Source organism: Salmo trutta, chromosome 25 (genome assembly GCF_901001165.1).
Source record: "Salmo trutta chromosome 25, fSalTru1.1, whole genome shotgun sequence".
Taxonomy (NCBI): Eukaryota; Metazoa; Chordata; class Actinopteri; order Salmoniformes; family Salmonidae; genus Salmo; species Salmo trutta.
The window spans coordinates 44,443,319-44,463,466 of record NC_042981.1 but is presented as its reverse complement, the minus strand read 5'-3'; the positions used below and the strand labels follow the sequence as shown (position 1 = coordinate 44,463,466).

Sequence of the window (20,148 nt, the reverse complement as noted above, 5' to 3'; positions counted from 1 at the left end):
CAAGTTTGTGATCTGGTATTGTACCTGGTGGACCATTCACAAGCTCCACCACAATATGGACTTTCGCTTCCTGATCACAGGCCACACCAAGTTTGCCCTCGACTGGTGCTACGGCCTCATCAAGCAGCGCTTCAGAAAGACCAGAGTCAACACTTTGTCTGAGATTGCTGGTTTTGTGAAGGACAGCACTGTGACAGGGGTCAACATCCCACAACTGGTTGGACTGGAGGATGGTACAGTGCTGGTGGAAAGCTATGGCTGGCAACACCTGACTCCGTACTTCAGGCTGCTGCCACAGATCAAGCAGTACCAGCACTTCAGGTGAAAATAATTTAAATTGCATTGTATGAGGTTATTCTTCTTATCTAAACTTGGGAGGTGAATTGATGTTGTGCAGGGTTGTAGTGTCTTCTGATTGTTTGTTGTTGTTATTCCCTGTTTTACAGCTTCGATGCTCTGGAGCCTGGTGTTGTTGCCAAGGAGCGACATACGATAGTGTATGACATACCATTTTGAAGCTCTGAGTCTACTTTTATCCAATGTAAAAAAAAAAAAAACTTATAAGACCGATTTGAGCCGGTCAGTCACAAATGTGCTCACTCATCAGGACACTGTTGTTCAGAGGAGCTAGCCAACCACACAGCTAACACAATCACTTCAAACTGAAGCTGTAAAGACTGCAAACTAGCTGTACTTAATTTCGTTTGACTTTTTATCAATTTACATTTCTTTGTATATATCAATAAAAATGATGCCAGCTAATTCATGATTTCGACTGGCTGAGAAATGCTGCCTGTCTGTCTCGTCTCCCGATACGTTCATTACTACGAGACAGCTGTAGATCTAATTTTAATATTGTTGCAAATGTCGGAGAGACCGACAGCAAGGTTTATACAAATCTCCACTGTTGAAAATTAAATATTAGTCTAAAAGAAATTAGATAATGCCTAGATGCTTTTTATTGTGGATATCAAGTTTATAAATTGCTTGGCTAGGCTGATGAGATCATTAATTACATATGTGGATTAACCTCAGTCAAGCTGATTTGTAATTAGATATCCTTGTTCAGCTTGTGTAATAAACTATACCGCTAAATCCTTAGAGTATAATTACATATAACTACTATGTTATAAATTAATACTATTTAGTTACTAATTAATGTACTGGTCAAGTGTTACCAATATGGTAATCTGGACACTGCACATATGCAAGGACCCCATTTCACCATACTGTTTACACCTTCTGTATCCTGTGCATGTGACACAAACTTAGATTTTATTTGATGTAGTGTATGTTTACCAGAGACGGTAATATGAATAACAACATGACCTGCACCAAAATCAGATTAGAATATAGGCCAAGGACTAGATAAACTGTATTTTTACCTGTAGTTCTTCCTTATTGTAGGCTACTACTTTTACAATGTTTAGGTGTGACATCTTTGGTTGCTTACTACCTGCCCACTCTGTTTAGCACATGGCCTCACATGTGAATTCTTAAAGAGATGGGTTGTGCTAAGGCTTAATAGGGTGTGAACAATGCTGAATGGGTGTAAACAAAGAACAGCTCTCTAGTAGGTGTACCAAAACATTCAAGGGCCATTTTCTCAAGTGGGGTTATCAACTTCATCAACTTTCAAAGCAGAATTACTCTCCCACTGTTCCTCAACTGCAGTGCATGATATACAATTTTTTTGGGGGGTAGTGCAACCACTTACTATATGCTCCTGGAGGCAGGAGTTTTATCCCTTGTTCTGACACTCACTTTCTGTGCAATATCCCTCTCATCTATTGTTATACTTGATCTGTCAATGCAAGTAAAATTCTCTTTGAATACAGAAAACAAAAAAGTGTAGTTCTGCTTACCCTGTGATGGGCGGCAGCATGTCAGTGGACAAGAGGACAAGCGGATTTTTGTCCCTCTCGATGAGCCACACCGTGTAGTGTCCGCTCTGCAGGGGGTGCAGGAACACGGCCATGTCCATCCCGCATGGGTCCCAACCTCCCCACAGCCAGGGGCTCAGGACCCATGGACCGGCCAAGGCAGAGCCGTTCACCCACAGGAACTGACCTGAAAAGGAGAAAGAGAAAGAGACGTTATCTAGGTCGTTTGTTACTTCCAATCCTTCAGCATTGATTTGATATGTTTTTATTGTTTTGCTTTGTATGTCCCTTTCATGCCAATATAGCTTGAACTTGAGAGAACTCCTAGCCCCCGCTAAACACTTCTGTAGATGTGAAACTATTGCTTAGGTGAACGCAATATGGCAAAATCTCCACCAGCCAGGGGACAATATGGAACTACTACTCTGCCTATCCAATTATTTCAGATCAACAAGAAATGCCAAGGGGAAAGGGCTATTGGGTAGTTTCTGGAGAGTATGAAGCGGGGTGGAGTGATTATTATTGTTATTACAAGCAATCAAGAGAACAAACAACTCTTCCTTTCACCTTTTATGACTGACTGGCCCTGAGGGGGCAGATCAGATAGCAGACGCCTTTGGCAAGTCAGCAGACCATCTTGTGATCTACATGTGTTACTGGGTAAATGGCCAGCCAGGCTTTTGAGTACTGGGGATTTGTATCCCAAGAGGAAAGAAGTCAGGATTTTCCACTCTTTGTAAAACAAAATGCACCAATAGCACAAAGGACATTTGAACGTGTTTTCTGGACAATGTATCAAACCAAAACAACTCATGACATGTTGATACTTGAAGCTTGAAGCATACTGTGACATTTTTCCTAACCTTTCCTATATCATTAAAAAGGGTTTAATTAATATTTGCTGTAACATCAAATGTATGAATTTTACCAAAAGCATGTTTAGTACCTACAGGCTACGTATTTCATCTTGTGGACAGTTAAACTGTTTTCTGTAAAAGTAGAAACATTCTGGGAACACTTATGAGGAAATCTCAAATTTAGCTCATATGAACATACTGTGAGTATCAATGTAAATTACAGGACTTGCAAACATGTCAGATCAAGTTTCTTCATAGTGTGGCCACACCAAGTTGAACTGAGTGATCAAATCTCCTTGGAAACCAAACGCCGATCGACTTTTCTTATCCTACTCAGACGGAAGAAATCATCCTTGAGGGGATCCTGCGAGACTAGCTGACTGATTTCGCAATCCATCCGGGCTGGGACTTGGAGGGATTCATTGCATGGAAGCTGCTCTAATAGACTTGACTGAGGACTGATAGGAGTGATACCCAGTTCCTCTCTTCGGCTGTGAATTACTTCAGACCGCTGGCTTCAGCTCCACTGGTGAGAGAGACTGGGACAACCATCCTCCAACCAATCATCCCATCCTAACAGAATCTCACTGAGAGGGAACAAGATACAAGTAATTTGCCTTGTTACATTATTCATATCCTATGAAAGTGTCATTGTGTGTCTAAGGTGGTAGAAGTAATTGAGTAATTGTAAGACGGCAGGTCTAATCTACAAGCCCTTGGTCAATACTGTCCCGGCATTGTTTACATTTGAATGCTAACTGATAGCCTAGTTCATTGTCTATTCCTTGTTGGTGAAGCGCTATAATTTTGTGGCTGTGTAGCCTCTAACATTTTATTTTTCAATGAATATGATCATATTCTTTGAGATTAGTATGGGAGCCATTCATATTGACCTGTGGAGACTTTCACCTCAATAACTGTTGTATCCTATTATACCATACCTTTAAATTGTATCTGCTAACTACCTCACTGCCCGACTTATTTAGTCTAGTAAATCAAACCTTAAATGAATTTGTGGCACTGAGTTCATTTGCGAGGGATTAATAAGTTCTGGAGGTTCCGGAGCTTGACGACTGTTCAGAATGAGTATATAAAGTTGACTGTTGATTAAGACTATTGATGATATAGGATTAATGGTATAACGGTTAACCTCTCTAGGGTAGGGGGCAGTATTTTCACGTCCGGATAAAAAACGTACCCGATTTAAACTGGTTACTACTCTTTTCCAGAAACGAGAATATGCATATAATTGGCAGATTTGGATAGAACACACTAAAGTTTATAAAACTGTTTGAATGGTGTCTGTAAGTATAACAGAACTCATATGGCAGGCCAAAACCTGAGAAGATTCCATACAGGAAGTGCCCTCTCTGACCATTTCTTGTGCGTCTGTGGCATCTCTGTCGAAAATACAGCATCTCTGCTGTAACATGACACTTTCTAAGGCTCCCATAGGCTCTCTGAAGGCGCCAGAAAGTGGAATGAGATCTCTGCTGTCTCTGGGCTAGGTACAGGAGCGCTGTTTGTGAGTGGTCAGGCTGGTGGCTCAGAGACAGGAGATGCGCGGCCCCGAGAAGTGGACATGTTTTTCTTTCAGCCTTTGAACGAAAACAACGTCGCCCGGTTGGAATATTATCGCTATTTTACGAGAAAAATTGCATAAAAATATATTTTAACCAGCGTTTGACATGCTTCGAAGTACGGTAATGGAATATTTAGAAATATTTTGTCACGACATGCATCCGCGCGTCACCCTTCGGATAGGGACATGAACGCACAAACAAAACGGAGGATATTTGAACATAACTATGGATTATTTTGAACCAAAACAACATTTATGGTTGAAGTAGAAGACCTGGGAGTGCATTCTGACAAAGAACAGCAAAGGTAATCCAATTTTTCTACTAGTAATTCTGAGTTTACTGAGCCTCGATGTTGGCGAGTGTCTGTTTAGCTAGCCTTGATGGCCGAGCTATCTACTCAGAATATTGCAAAATGTGCTTTTGCCGAAAAGCTATTTTAACATCTGACACCGCGATTGTGTGACAGGTATCTATAACTCTATAAGGAGTTCTGTATCTATAATTCTTTAAATTATTGTTATGTATTTTGTAAACGTTTATCAAGAGTAATTTAGTAAATTCACCGGAAGTTTTCGGTGTGTATGCTAGTTCTGAACGTCACATGCTAATGTAAAAAGCTGTTTTTTGATATAAAAATGAACTTGATTGAACAAAACATGCATATATTGTATAACAATGTCCTAGGAGTGTCATCTGATGAAGATCATAAAAGGTTAGTGCTGCATTTAGCTGTGGTTTTGGTTTTTGTGACATATATGCATGCTTTGAAAATGGCTGTGTGATTATTTCTGGCTGGGTCCTCTCCTGACATAATCGAATGTTTTGCTTTCGCTGTAAAGCCTTTTTGAAATCGGACAATGTGGTTAGATTAACGAGAGTCTTGTCTTTAAAATGGTGTAAAATAGTCATATGTTTGAGAAATTGAAGTTATAGCATTTTTAAGGTTTTTGTATTTTGCGCCACTCGATTCCACTGGCTGTTGACTGGGTGGGACGATTTCGTCCCACATACCCGAGAGAGGTTAATGATTATCAGTAGTTGAGTTAATTCGATTATTTTGGATAGGATAACCAAATTAAATCAAATAAATCAGACCAATTAATTATTCCAGTAATTAATCAAGAAATTATCTTGAATATTAATTAGCCAAGTCAGTGACACTTTATTAAGATGCCCCTATTACTATGTAACTACACTGTAATAACCGCAAGGGCACGGGCTCTGGTATGCCACTGAGTGCTATCAGTTATTACACAATTGGAACAAGGAATGTGTAATTATACAATCACTTGCTGAAGGTTATTCCACGTGTAATTAATGTTATTAAACATTCTTGGTCCAATATGACACTAATGTTTTGTAATTATATCCTGCCTGTTTGGCCCTGTCCGGGGGTATCATCGGATGGGGCCACAGTGTCTTCTGATCCCTCCTGTCTCAGCCTCCAGTATTTATGCTGCAGTAGTTTATGTGTCGGGGGGCTAGGGTCAGTCTGTTACATCTGGAGTATTCTCTTGTCTTATCCGGTGTCCTGTGTGAACGTAAATATGCTCTCTCTAATTCTCTCTTCTCTCTTTCTTTCTTTCTCTCGGAGGACCTGAGCCCTAGGACCATGCCTCAGGACTACCTGGCATGATGACTCCTTGCTGTCCTCAGTCCACCTGGCCATGCTGCTGCTCCAGTTTCAACTGTTCTGCCTGCGGCTACGGAACCCTGACCTGTTCACCGGACGTGCTTGTTGCACCCTCGACAAATACTATGATTATTATTATTTGACCATGCTGGTCATTTACGAACATTTTAACATCTTGACCATGTTCTGTTATAATATCCACCCGGCACAGCCAGAAGAGGACTGGCCACCCCTCATAGCCTGGTTCCTCTCTAGGTTTCTTCCTAGGTTTTTGGCCTTTCTCAGGAGTTTTTCCTAGGGAGTTTTTCCCAGCCACCGTGCTTCTTTTACATGCATTGCTTGCTGTTTGGGGTTTTAGGCTGGGTTTCTGTACAGCACTTTGAGATTTCAGCTGATGTACGAAGGGCTATATAAATAAATTTGATTTGATTTGATTTAATTACACATTTGAAAGTCCCCTGTTAAATAACCCAAACCAAAATCGGACCTTGTTACATGTAACTACAAGGTGCCACTACCTTCGAATCCACATACCAGGGTTGATAAATAGGCTAGGACCGAGTAACATGTAACAAGGCACACTCGGTCATGTACCTACCCAGGAGCCCCAACTTCATGTAAAGTGAAACCCAGTACGGCATAACCTTTCAAATTACTATGTAGTTACAACCATTGCAGACAGTAGACTAACCAGGAGAAGTGAGATGAGAACATTAAGTATAACACCTTTAGTTACATTGTACTGAGCTTCAGTGTAACAATCAACTCTAATTACAATGTTGTTACAAGGTATAAACATGTATTTAAAATGTTCTTACCCAGGAGCAAGCAACTTAAACTATTTTTCATAGAGAATCACTATTGGCTCCTTGATTTGTCTCTAGAAGTTGCTAGATGTCGTTTTTCAGTTGCGTCAATGACGTAACAGCACCAATTTGCTTTGCCCCGACGTAGTATTTTCACCCCCTCTTCCGCCGCACAGCCCCTCGGTGTTTCTCTGCCTGTGTGTGCGCCATTACCGTGTTGCACAGACAGCTTCTCCCAGTCTCATTCGCTGCAAAATTGAGTAGGAAAAGTCGCAAAATGCTATTAAAATCATAGAAACCCTGTGTCAAAATTGCACAAAGGCAGTCTGAAAAGTAGCTGAATTTTTCACTAGAATATTTTACCAAAAACAGTCATTGGAGGGGGTCTTAAAACTCACTAAATATAGTGACAACTTGGCAACACTGGAGATCAGTTTGACATCACTTCCTGGTGACAACTTCCTGGTGACAGGCTTATTATTCTTTTTTAGTGAAAAAGGTATATTATTTTATTTTTTATATACACAAAAAACACAACTGCCACACCATGCCCACACCTGTCCATGAACACACAAAAACACACAGTAGCCTCACCTTTAAATACACATATCAAATTCAAACATGTCTGTTGGGAAATTTCACAATCAAGAATATCAATGCAAGGTGTTCTGGACGACTGTGTGATAACGCTCTCGGTAGCCGATGTGAGCAAGACCTTTAAACAGGACAACATTCACAAAGCCGCAGGGCCAGACAGATTACCAGGACATGTACTCAAAGCATGCGCGGACCAACTGGCAGGTGTCTTCACTGACATCTTCAACCTCTTCCTGACCGAGTCTGTAATACTACATGTTTCAAGCAGACCAGCATAGTCCCTGTGCCCAAGGAAGCGAAGGTAACCTGCCTAAATGATTACCGCCCCGTAGCACTCACGTCAGTAGCCATGAAGTGCTTTGAAAGGCTGGTCATGGCTCACATCATCAGCATCCTCCCGGATTCCCTAGACCCACTCCAATTCGCATACCGCCCCAACAGATGATGCAATCTCAAAATCGCACCCCACAATGCCCTTTCCCACCTGGACAAAATGAATACCTATGTGATTATGCTGTTCATTTACTTCAGCTCAGGGTTCAACACCATAGTGCCCACAAAGCTCATCACTAAGCTAAGGACCCTGGGACTAAACACCTCCCTCTGCAACTGGATCCTGGACTTCCTAACAGGCCGCCCCCAGGTGGTAAGGGTAGGCAACAACACGTCTGCCACGCTGATCCTCAACACTGGGGCCCCTCAGGGGTGTGTACTTAATTCCCTCCTGTACTTCCTGTTCACCCACAACTGCGTGAACAAACACGACTTCAACACCCTCATTAAGTTTGCTGACGACACAGTGGTAGGCCTGATCACCGACAACGATGAGACAGGCTATAGCGAGGAGGTCAGAGACCTGGCAGTGTGGTGCCAGGACAACAACCTCTCCCTCAATTTGAGTAAGACAAAGGAGTTGATCGTGGACTAAAAGAAAAGGCAGGCCGAACAGGCCCCCATTAACATCGACGGGGCTGTATTGGAGCGGGCCGAGAGTTCGAGTCGAGTGTCCACATCACCCACAAACTATCATGGTCCAAACAGACCAAGACAGTCATGAAGAGGCACGGCAACACCTTTTCCACCCCAGGAGACTGAAAATATTTGGCATGGGTCCCCAGATCCTCAAAACGTTCTACAGCTGCACGATCGAGAGCATCCTGACTGGTTGCATTTCCGCCTGGTATGGCAACTGCTCGGCATCTGACCATAAGACTCTACAGTGGGTAGTGCGTACGGCCCAGTACATTACTGGGGCCAAGCTTCCTGCCATCCAGGACCTATATAATAGGCGGTGTCAGAGGAAAGCCCAAAAAATTGTCAGAGATTCCAGTCACCCAAGTCATACTGTTCTCTCTGCTGACTGCGGCAATTGGTACCAGAATGCCTAGTCTAGGACCAAAACGCTCCTTAACAGTTTTATTTTTTACCCTTTTTTCTCCCCAATTTCCGTGGTATCCAATTAATAGTTAGTCTTGTCTCATCGCTGCAATTCCCATACAGACTTGGCAAAGGCTGAGAGCTGTGCGTCCTCCAAAACACAACCTAGCCAAACTGCTTCTTGACACAATGCCCACTTAACCCGGAAGCCAGCCGCACCAAATATGGCAGAGGAAACACTGTACACCTGGTGACCGTGTCAGAGTGCACTGGGCCCAGCCCGCCCTGCCACAGCCGTCGCTAGTGCATCCCTGCCGGTCAAACCCTCCCCTAACCCGGATGACTCTGGGCCAATTGTGCGTCGCCCCATGGGTCTCCCGGTCGCGGCCGGCTGTGACAGAGCCTGAACTCGAACCCAGAATCTCTAATGGCACTGCCTTAGACCACTGCGCCACTCGGGAGGCCCTTAGCAGTTTCTACCCCCAAGCCATAAGACTGCTGAACAATTAATCAAATAGCCACCGGACAATTTACATTGACACAACCCCTCCATTTGTTTTGTGCACTGCTGGTACCTGCTGTTTATTAGATATGCATCATCACTTCACCCCTATCTAGATGTACAAATTACCTAGACTAATCTGTACCCCCGCACATTGACTCAGTACACCATGAATATAGTCTCGTTATTGTTATTTTGTGATACTTTTTATTATGGATTAATTTAGTTTTTTTGTTAAATATTTTAACTCTTCTTGAACTGCACTGTTGGTTAAGGGTTTGTAAGTAAGCATTTCACGGTTGTATTCGGCACCTGACAAACAAAGTTTGATTGGATTTTATTTTATTTGAAGAAAGGTTTCCAGATTTTATCAAACTTCTTTTTTTTTTGCTTAATTTCATAAAACACAGAATATAATGCATTATACAACGGGTGGGTCTAATCCTGAATGCTGACTGGTTAAAAGCACATTCCATCCGGTGTCTATTCCACAAGTTACCACCGACAAAATCTATGATGTTAAAATGCCTATTTACTCTGTTCCATCTGACTGCGCAATCCACTGTCTCATCAGCCCAGGCAGGGAAGTTATAAACTTGATCTCCACTATAAAAAGCATCTAGACATTATCCCATATTACTTTTAGACTAACATTTAGTTTTCAACAGCGGAGATGTATAAACCTTACCGTCTGTCTCTCTCGGACATTTGCACAAAATAATAAAAAATCTATATTCAAATTCGATCTCCAAATGTCCCATAGTAATGAACGTGTGTAGTGGTCGGGAGTCAAGACTAGAGAGAGAGGCAAGAAGCTTTTCTCAGGCAGTCGAAATCATGAATCAGCTGGCATCATTTTCATGGATATATACAAAGAAATATAAATTGAAAAAAAGTCAAACGAAATGAACTGCAGTCTTTCCAGCTTCAGTTTGAAGTGATTGTGTTAGCTGTGTGGTTGCAAGCTCCTCTGAACAATTGTGTCCTAACCATTGGCGAAAATCTGATAAACTTTGGAGGGGACAATTACATGAAATTTTCTCAAGAGCAATTCCTGAGGGGGACACCAAAAGTAGTGCTGTAACACATAGCCTACATTGTAATATGGTAAATGTATATTGAGGAACCAAAGAAATAAGGTGTTTGCCGTACTCCTAACTACCGGTACCCAAAACTACAGAACTAATCACAACAGCAATACCATTGCCTTTAACAAATCTTAGTTCAGTCACCAGTTTAAGTTGAGAGTGGGGGTATCCATGGCATTTTCCAATTATGTTCCTATTTTACAAGTCAAAAAAATTGAGAACCTTTCATAATGTTGCCAAACAAAGACTCAACAAACTTACCTGAGACTCCCTGTCTCTGCCAGTCTGTCCCTGCATATCTGTCCCCAACTCTGCTGTCTGTGTGCCATCTGTTGCCTGCTCTGCCTAATGACATCATTGTGAAACATTTCCATTAGAATTTAATTTCTTTCTTATGAACATTTTATCAACTAGTCTTTCAGATATTAGGCTACTAGGGTTCTTACTATGCGTTTTGGTGTATTGAAAAATACTCTGATGTCCGTCTTATTTTTCTGCCATTTTTCTACCTGGCTGGCTGGCTAAACACACAGTGTGTAGGTTATTTACAGTAGGGGATGGGCTTCTATCATATTCAATCATTCTATTTGGGCTTCGATCTAAAAGGTAGCTAGCAAATGTGAAACGGATTAAAATGACAAGAGTTGACAGCTGTATGAGTTCACCATTTACACAACATATGCTGCAACCTTTTGTAATTTTAATAGTTTGTTTCATATTGGCTGGCTTCCAACAATAACTGAATTTGCAAAGCTAGCGAGAACCAATTCAGTTTCAGTGGTGTTTGCTATAATCTTTGCTACCCGGGTTAAATAAAGGTGAAATAAAATAAATAAATAAAAGTTCACTTGCGACAATTTAGCTTTTGCAACGAGACCATTAAATATATTTAAGACAATGGTAGAAGAGAGTGTAGTTCTGTTCAGTTTGGATTTCAGTTTATTGCTAACCTTATCACAGGGACTTTGAAGCACTAACTTACATCATCTGCATGCTGATTCCATCTTTGACGACGCCACATAAATGGAATAGGTACTAGCTAGCTTAATAGTTAATATTTGCGCGCTAGCTCTGCATATTCAGCTAGTGTGTGTGCGCGGTTGACTGGATTAACCTCACGTCAGTTACGTGCATTGAGTGCCTTTCAGACAGTAGATACGACCTCTCTGTTACCTAGCAAGCTAAGGAACTGGCAGTGGATGAAACCATTGTGAGGGTGGGGGGGTCGCAATCTTTTGAAACTTAAAAACGCGCTATTAAGTGTCCATAATCAGCACAATTGCTTTCATTGCGTATTATTAATATTATTTAAATTACATAGTTATGTTTCCGTGATATATTGGGAGGATATAAATGTCACAAGAAAACAGCTTAAACAAATGCAGCTACTGTTGTTATTCTGGCTGCACTGTTTGATGTGACTGTAAGTTAGCTGTAGTTGGTTAGCTAGCACGCAAGGGATAAGAATGAACGACTGGGTCGCGCCCATAGATACAGAACAAAAAGACTGAACGACTGGGTCGCGTCTCCGGTAACCGAACCAATAGAATGAACGGCCAGCCGGCTTGGGTAGCAACCCTAGATTTGTTTCAGGACTATATCTTGTGGAAGGATGAAATAGTATGAATAAATGTATCAAAATTATGTTTTTAATGAATGTGTCAATCTTTATTTGAATATGTTGGTAACCCGTTGTAAAAAAGGGATAATGCCCTCGAAGCCGGTGTTTGGAGGATATATTGGCATGGTTTGCCTGCCCTCAACTTCGTCTCGGGCTTAACACTGGTGCCAATATATTCTCCAAACACCGGCTTCTTGGGCATAATCACTTAAATGTAGCTACACAGTTCAGCCCTCCAGTTGGTTATTGACGGTGAGTATGATGCTTTCTAATTGATAGCTATACTTTTCTTTTGCAGCAATTTGACCTAGGTTACAAAACTTTTTTTGATATTTGATATTTACATTTCCCTTCAGACATAAATGTGGAGCTGGATGGATATACATTCCTGGGCATAGACATTATCCCAAAATGGTGTCCGTTTGTTACAGGACCACAGCATACTGTATGTAATATTATTCCTTTTTGTTTTTGACTTTTCCTGGTGCATTATATGCATTCTGGCAGGAATGGCGTAAATCCTATGGATTATCTTGAATTGCAATAATTTATGTCTATCACATTTTAACTTCTTAAAGTGTAGGGGGCAGTATTTTCACGGCCAGATGAAAAACGTACCCAAATTGAACTGCCTGCTTCTCGGGCCTAGAAGGTAGGATATGCATATTATTAGTAGATTTGGATAGAAAACACTCTGAAGTTTCTAAAACTGTTGGAATGATGTCTGAGTTTAACAGAACTCATATGGCAGGCAAAAACCTGAGAAAAATCCAACCAGGAAGTGGGAGATCTGAGAATTGTAGTTCTTTTGAATCCCTATCGAAACTACAGTGTCTGTGGGGTCACGTTGCACTTTCTAAGGCTTCCATTGGCTGTCAAAAGCCTTCAGAAAGTTTTTTCATCATTCTCCTGTAACCGGGCAGAGATTAGGAGCTCAGTCAATGAGTGGACTGCCTGGGACCAGTGAGTTGTTTACTGCGCAGACACGTTTGGTGCGCCCCTCCTTTTTCTCCTGGAATGAATACGCTATTGTCCGGTTGGAATATTATCGCATTTTTACGTTAAAAATACCATAAAGATTGATTGTAAACTACGTTTGACATGCTTCTACTAACAATAATGTAACATTTTGACTTTTCGTGTCTCGAATTGCGCTCGCGCATTATGCCTTTGGATATTTGGACATAAATATGGATTATTTCAAACAAAAACAACATTTCTTGTGGAAGTAGCAGTCCTGGGAGTGCATTCTGACGAAGATCAGCAAAGGTAAGAGAATATTTATAATATTAATTCTGAGTTTAGGTGACCCCAGAACTTGGTGGGTGTCTGTACAGCTTGCTTTGATGGCGAGCTATGTACTCAGAATATTGAAAAATGTGCTTTCGCCGAAAAGCTATTTTAAAATCTGACAGCGGTTGCATCAAGGAGTACTGTATCTATAATTCTTAAAATAATTGTTATGTATTTTGTCAACGTTTATGATGAGTATTTTTATAAATTGATGTGGTCATTTACCGGAGGTTTTTGGTGGGAATACATTTTCTGAACATCACACGCCAATGTAAAATGCTGTTTTTGGATATAAATATGAACTTTATCGAACAAAACATACATGTATTGTGTAACATGATGTCCTAGGAGTGTCATCTGATGAAGATCGTCAAAGGTTAGTGCTTCATTTAGCTGTGTTTTGGGTTTTTGTGACATATATCCTTGCTTGGAAAATGGCTGTGTGGTTATTTTTGTCTATGTACTCTCCTAACATAATCTAATGTTTTGCTTTCGCTGTAAAGCCTTTTTGAAATCGGACAATGTGTTTACGTTAAGGAGAAGTGTATCTTTAAAATTATGTAAAATAGTCGTATGTTTGAGAAATTTAAATTATGATATTTTTGCTGTTTTGTATTTCGCGCCATGCTATTTTACTGGCTGTTGAATAGTGTGGGATGGTCACGTCCCACCTTGCCCAGAGAAGTTTTAAGGTATGACCCAGATGCAGACTATGTTGAAGAAACAAAAGTTTATTCCTTAAACAGGGGCAGGCAAATGACAGGTCAAGGCAGACAGGGGTCAATAATCTAGAGGGTGTAAAGGTACAGGACAGCAGGCAGGCTCAGGTCAGGCAGAGGTCTGTGATCCAGAGTAGTGGGGCAAAGGTACAGGACGACCGGCAAGCTCAGGGCAGGCAGAACGTTCAAATTTGGGAAACTAGAAAACAAGAGCAAGAAACAGGCGGGAGGAGGGAAACACAACTCTGGTAGATTCTACAAACAAAACTAACTGGCAACAGAGAACACATGTATAAATACACCCCCCCTAGGGAGACCCAGCACCTCCTTAGCGGAGACCCAGCACCTCTCCTCCGGGCCATAACCCTCCCAGTCAACCAGGTACTGGAATTCCCTTCCCCGAAGTTGAACCTTCAGGAGACGCCTCACCATGTACGCCGGTTGGGGACAGGAGAAAAAAGGGCTGTGAGACATGGTTTTAATTCTAAACACAGGAAAGGTAGGTAGTATACGGAGGGTAAAGGGGCAACAGAAGATGAACAGCAGATGGGCTAATGATCTTGAAGCGGGGGAGAAAGGTCTCTGCTTCTGGGGGTGTAGCTGCGGTGCTATAGCAGCGTGCCAGTGCATCTGGCTTGACCTTCTTGGATACCGGTCGGTGCTGCGGAGTCGAAGTAGCCCGGGCCTTACTGAACCCCTCCCAGAGGTCCTGGTACTCCACGGGGCTGGCGGAGAGGTCCAGGGCAATTTCCAAGCCCCCAGGAAGATGTCCCGGGGCAAGTAGAGGTGACTTCAGGCAATCAGTTTGGAAGGACGGGCTCCAGCCCATGACGGCACAAGTAGCCCAGTCAATGGAGGGATTGTGACGCTGGAGTCAAGAGAATCCAAATACCTTGGGAACCTGCGGAGACTCAACTAGCAAAAATTGGATCGTCTCGCTGTGGTTCCCTGACACTCGTTGATGGGGGTGGTATGGTGGGTGACCCAGCCCATAGAGCGCACGTCCAGCACTCGAACATCCATGGGAATGGCGAGGGGTTGAGCTCGGACGCCAGGGTAATGTCCATGAGACTCACGTCGGCCCCGAGTCGATGAGTACCTGGAGAGACTTGGACTGGTCGTCCCACAGCAGGACGGCATGGAGAGGGGGGTGAATAAGGGGAGAAGAAAAATTATCTTTAAGACCCAGCATAGTACTCACTCCAACGAATGAGCTAGGTCTCTTGAAGGGACAGTAAGACACATAATGACAGGTAGTACCGCAATACAGACAACTCTGGGTGTCAAATCTGCGTAAGCGTTAAGCTGGAGACAGCCTAGCCCTGCCGAGCTGCATTGGCTCGGGAAGAGGTGAATTGGCAGTCTTCGGAGGCTCTTAGAGGAACTCGGGTAAGGAACTCGGTCCTCTTCTCCCTCCTACATTTCCGACCATCAATCCGGATGGTTAAACAGGGCAGGCAAACGACAGGTCAAGGCAGGCAGGGGTCAATAATCCAGAGAGGGTGTAAAGGTACAGGACAGCAGGCAGGCTCAGGTCAGGTCAGGTCATGCAGAACGGTCAGATCCGGGACACTAGAAAACAGGAGCAAGAAACAGGCAGGTGCAGGGAAACAAAATGCTGGTAGGTTCTATGAACAAAACCAACTGGCAACAGACAAACAGAGAACACTGGTATAAATGAACAGGGGATAATGGGGAAGATGGGCGACAAAAGCACAAAGGCAGGTGAAACAGATCAGGGCGTGACAATTTCTGAGGTTGTAGGAGAAAATAATAATATTTTCATATATCTGTGACCAATAGTTAATCAATTTCTTTGAGATTTATTTCCCATTTTTTCCTAACAGGTTCTGAGCTTTAAGGTAGAATTTCAAATCAACCCTTCATATAACTTGGCAATCAACTTTATTGCGTTGCAGCTTCTTTCAGTATTTTTTCAATGCTAGATGGTTTAGGTTCATCCTGATTCTGTGGAAGCAATTTATTAAGATGTCTTCGTTGTAAGAATTTAAAGAAATTGGTCTTGGATAACCCATATTTTTCTTGTAATCAACAATGACAGTAGAGAACCATTATAATACATATGCTCAAAATTCATGATGCCACTTTGGAACCAGAACTTAAAAAGGTTAGGCATTAAATAAAAGTCTGTAAAGTGTAAAGTCCATGGAGAATAAGAGCAACTCCTCCCAGCTGCCCACTGCACTGAGGATAGGAAACTCTGTCACCACCGATAAATCCAGTATAATTGAGAATTTCAATAAGCATTTTTCTACGGCTGGCCATGCTTTCCACCTGGCTACCCCTACCCCGGTCAACAGCACTGCTCCCCCCACAGCTACTCGCCCAAGCCTTCCCCATTTCTCCTTCTCCCAAATCCAGTCAGCTGATGTTCTGAAAGAGCTGCAAAATCTGGACCCCTACAAATCAGCCGGGCTAGACAATCTGGACCCTTTCTTTCTAAAATTGTTGCAACCCCTATTACTAGCCTGTTCAACCTCTCTTTCGTGTCGTCTGAGATTCCTAAAGATTGGAAAGCAGCTGCGGTCATCCCCCTCTTCAAAGGGGGGGACACTCTTGACCCAAACTGCTACAAACCTATATCTATACTACCCTGCCTTTCTAAGGTCTTCGAAAGCCAAGTCAACAAACAGATTACCGACCATTTCGAATCCCACAACACCTTCTCCGCTATGCAATATGGTTTCAGAGCTGGTCATGGGTGCACCTCAGCCACGCTCAAGGTCCTAAACGATATCTTAACCGCCATCGATAAGAAACAATACTGTGCATCTGTATTCATTGACCTGGCCAAGGCTTTCGACTCTGTCAATCACCACATCCTCATCGGCAGACTCAATAGTCTTGATTTCTCAAATGATTGCCTCGCCTGGTTCACCAACTACTTCTCTGATAGAGTTCAGTGTGTCAAATCGGAGGGCCTGTTGTCCGGACCTCTGGCAGTCTCTATGGGGGTGCCACAGGGTTCAATTCTTGGGCCGACTCTCTTCTCTGTATACATCAATGATGTCGCTCTTGCTGCTGGTGAGTCTCTGATCCACCTCTACGCAGACGACACCATTCTGTTTACTTCTGGCCCTTCTTTGGACACTGTGTTAACAACCCTCCAGACGAGCTTCAATGCCATACAACTCTCCTTCCGTGGCCTCCAACTGCTCTTAAATACAAGTAAAACTAAATGCATGCTCTTCAACCGATCCCTGCCTGCACCTGCCCGCCCGTCTAGCATCACTACTCTGGACGGTTCTGACTTAGAATATGTGGACAACTGCAAATACCTAGGTGTCTGGTTAGACTGTAAACTCTCCTTCCAGACTCACATCAAACATCTCCAATCCAAAGTTAAATCTAGAATTGGCTTCCTATTTCGCAAAAAAGCATCCTTCACTCATGCTTCCAAACATACCCTCGTAAAATTGACCATCTTACCGATCCTCGACTTTGGCGATGTCATTTACAAAATAGCCTCCAATACCCTACTCAATAAATTGGATGCAGTCTATCACAGTGCCATCCGTTTTGTCACCAAAGCCCCATATACTACCCAGTGACATGTATGCTCTCGTTGGCTGGCCCTCGCTTCATACTCATCGCCAAACCCACTGGCTCCAGGTCATCTACAAGACCCTGCTAGGTAAAGTCCCCCCTTATCTCAGCTCGCTGGTCACCATAGCAGCACCCACCTGTAGCACGCGCTCCAGCAGGTATATCTCACTGGTCACCCCCAAAGCCAATTCCTCCTTCGGCCGCCTCTCCTTCCAGTTCTCTGCTGCCAATGACTGGAACGAACTACAAAAATCTCTGAAACTGGAAACACTTATCTCCCTCACTAGCTTTAAGCACCAGCTGTCAGAGCAGCTCACAGATTACTGCACCTGTACATAGCCCAAACAACTACTTCTTCCCCTACTGTATTTATTTATTTATTTATTTTGCTCCTTTGCAACCCATTATTTCTATTTCTACTTTCTTCCACTGCAAATCAGTGTTTTACTTGCTATATTGTATGTACTTCGCCACCATGGCCTTTTTTTGCCTTTACCTCCCTTATCTCACCTCATTTGCTCACATTGTATATAGACTTATTTTTCTACTGTATTATTGACTGTATGTTTGTTTTACTCCATGTGTAACTCTGTGTTGTTGTATGTGTCAAACTGCTTTGCTTTATCTTGGCCAGGTCGCAATTGTAAATGAGAACTTGTTCTCAACTTGCCTACCTGATTAAATAAAGGTGAAGTAAAATAAATAAAATGCTTGAGGTAATGTGGGGTTGTTCCAAATAGGGGAGCCTGGCGATATGGTTCTCTTCCATTTCATGAATTTATGTACATTTTCCCAAATATTTATTGAAAATCATTGGATTGTCTGTTTTTTCTTTAAAGCCTTGGACCTAAAGTAGTGAATATATTCCAAATTATAGGGTATTACATTTATGGCATTAAACAAATCCACTGAATATACACCAAAATTAAATCCATTATTCATTTGTTTAGTCAGGCCTTGAAACATTAAGAATAATAAAATGTATTTTCAAAACAATAGAATGGCATATTTTCAGTTGAATGATGTTACTTCAAAATGTATGAAATCAATAGTTCATTAAAACAGACAAGACACACCTACCCTGATCAGTCAACACACACATATATAATGGAATATCAGAATAAAATACAAATAATATTTATCAGTTTTAAAGCATATTTTATTGCAATTCTATAGATTTTGCCATGTCTTATGTGTATTCTTTTGATATTTGAGTGACAAAAATATATATGGACAAGAAAACAAGTGCTAGTTGATCTGGACATTTCTGACAAGTTATAAATACCTTTGGTTAGATGGCGCTGACAGAGACGCTCACCTCACTTCTTAGGAAACTATGCAGTATATCTTTTTTTATGTATTATTTATTCTATTGTTATCCCAGGAAATCTTAAGTCTTATTACATAAAACCGGGAAGAACTATTGGATATAAGAGCAACGTATAACTAACCAACATTCCGACCAGGAATACGACTTTCCCGAAGCAGATCCTAAGTTCGGACCACCACCCAGGACAATGGAGCTTATGCCAGTAGGTGATCCAAAACAACTAGAAGGGGCAGACGAAGCGGCCACCTGACCAGGCTCCATAGACGTGTACATCACACACCGCTCCCAAGTACACTACTAGCCAATGTCCAGTCTCTTGACAACAAGGTAGACAAAATTCGAGCAAGTGTTGCCTTCCAGAGAGACATCAGAGATTCTAACATTCTCTGTTTCACGGAAACATGGCTCTCGGGATATGTTGTCGGAATCGGTTCAGCCACCGGGCTTCTCCATGCATCGCGCCGACAGAGATAAACACCTCTCTGGGAAAAGGAAGTATGCTTTATGATTAACGACCCATGGTGTAATCATAACAACATACAGGAACTGTCATGCCCTGACCTTAGAGATCCTTATTATTTCTCTATGTTTGTTTAGGTTAGGGTGTGACTCGGGTGGGAAAGTCTATCTTTTCTATTTCTTTGTTTTTGACCGAGTGTGGTTCCCAATCAGAGGCAGCTGTCTATCATTGTCTCTAATTGGGGATCATATATAAATTGTCATTTTCCTTTTGGGTTTTGTGGAATCTTGTTTTCTGTTTAGTATCTGTGCCTGACAGAACTGTTCGCTTTCGTTTGCCTTTTGGTATTTTGTTTAAGTGTTTTGTGAATAAAAGTACCATGAACACTTTCTACGCAGCGCTTTGGTCTACTCTTCCTACCACCAACGAGAGCCGTTACAGAAGATCCCACCAAAACCAGACCAAGCAGCGTAGCCAGGATGAGTGGACATGGGAGGAGATCATGAATGGAGAAGGGCCCTGGACGCGGATTGGAGAGTATCGCCATTCAAGGGAGGAGATGGAGGCAGCAAGAGAGGAACGGCGACGATACGAGGAATTAGAACAACAACAGAAGCCCGAGAGGCAGCTCCAAAAAATGTGTTGGGGGGGGGGGGGGGGCGGCACACAGGGAGATTGGCGGAGTCAGGGTTTAGACCTGAGCCAACTCCCCGTGCTTACTGTGGGGAGCATGTGACCGGTCAGGCACCGTGTTATGCGGTAATGCGCACTGTATCTCCAGTGCGCATTCACAGCCCGGTGCGCTCGTTGCCAGCTCCCCGCATTTGCCGGG

At 42.5% G+C, this 20,148-nt stretch overlaps 1 protein-coding gene across 1 annotated transcript in view; it reads right to left on the bottom strand.

The window, feature by feature from the left end:
- LOC115162610 (ALK tyrosine kinase receptor-like) overlaps nucleotides 1-20,148 on the bottom strand; it is a 748,203-nt gene that overhangs the window by 322,710 nt on the left and 405,345 nt on the right. Inside the window, exon 4 of the mRNA XM_029714073.1 lies at nucleotides 1,866-2,070. Within this exon, the coding sequence (XP_029569933.1) occupies nucleotides 1,866-2,070 (205 nt within the window). The remainder of the gene's footprint in view (nucleotides 1-1,865; nucleotides 2,071-20,148) is intronic.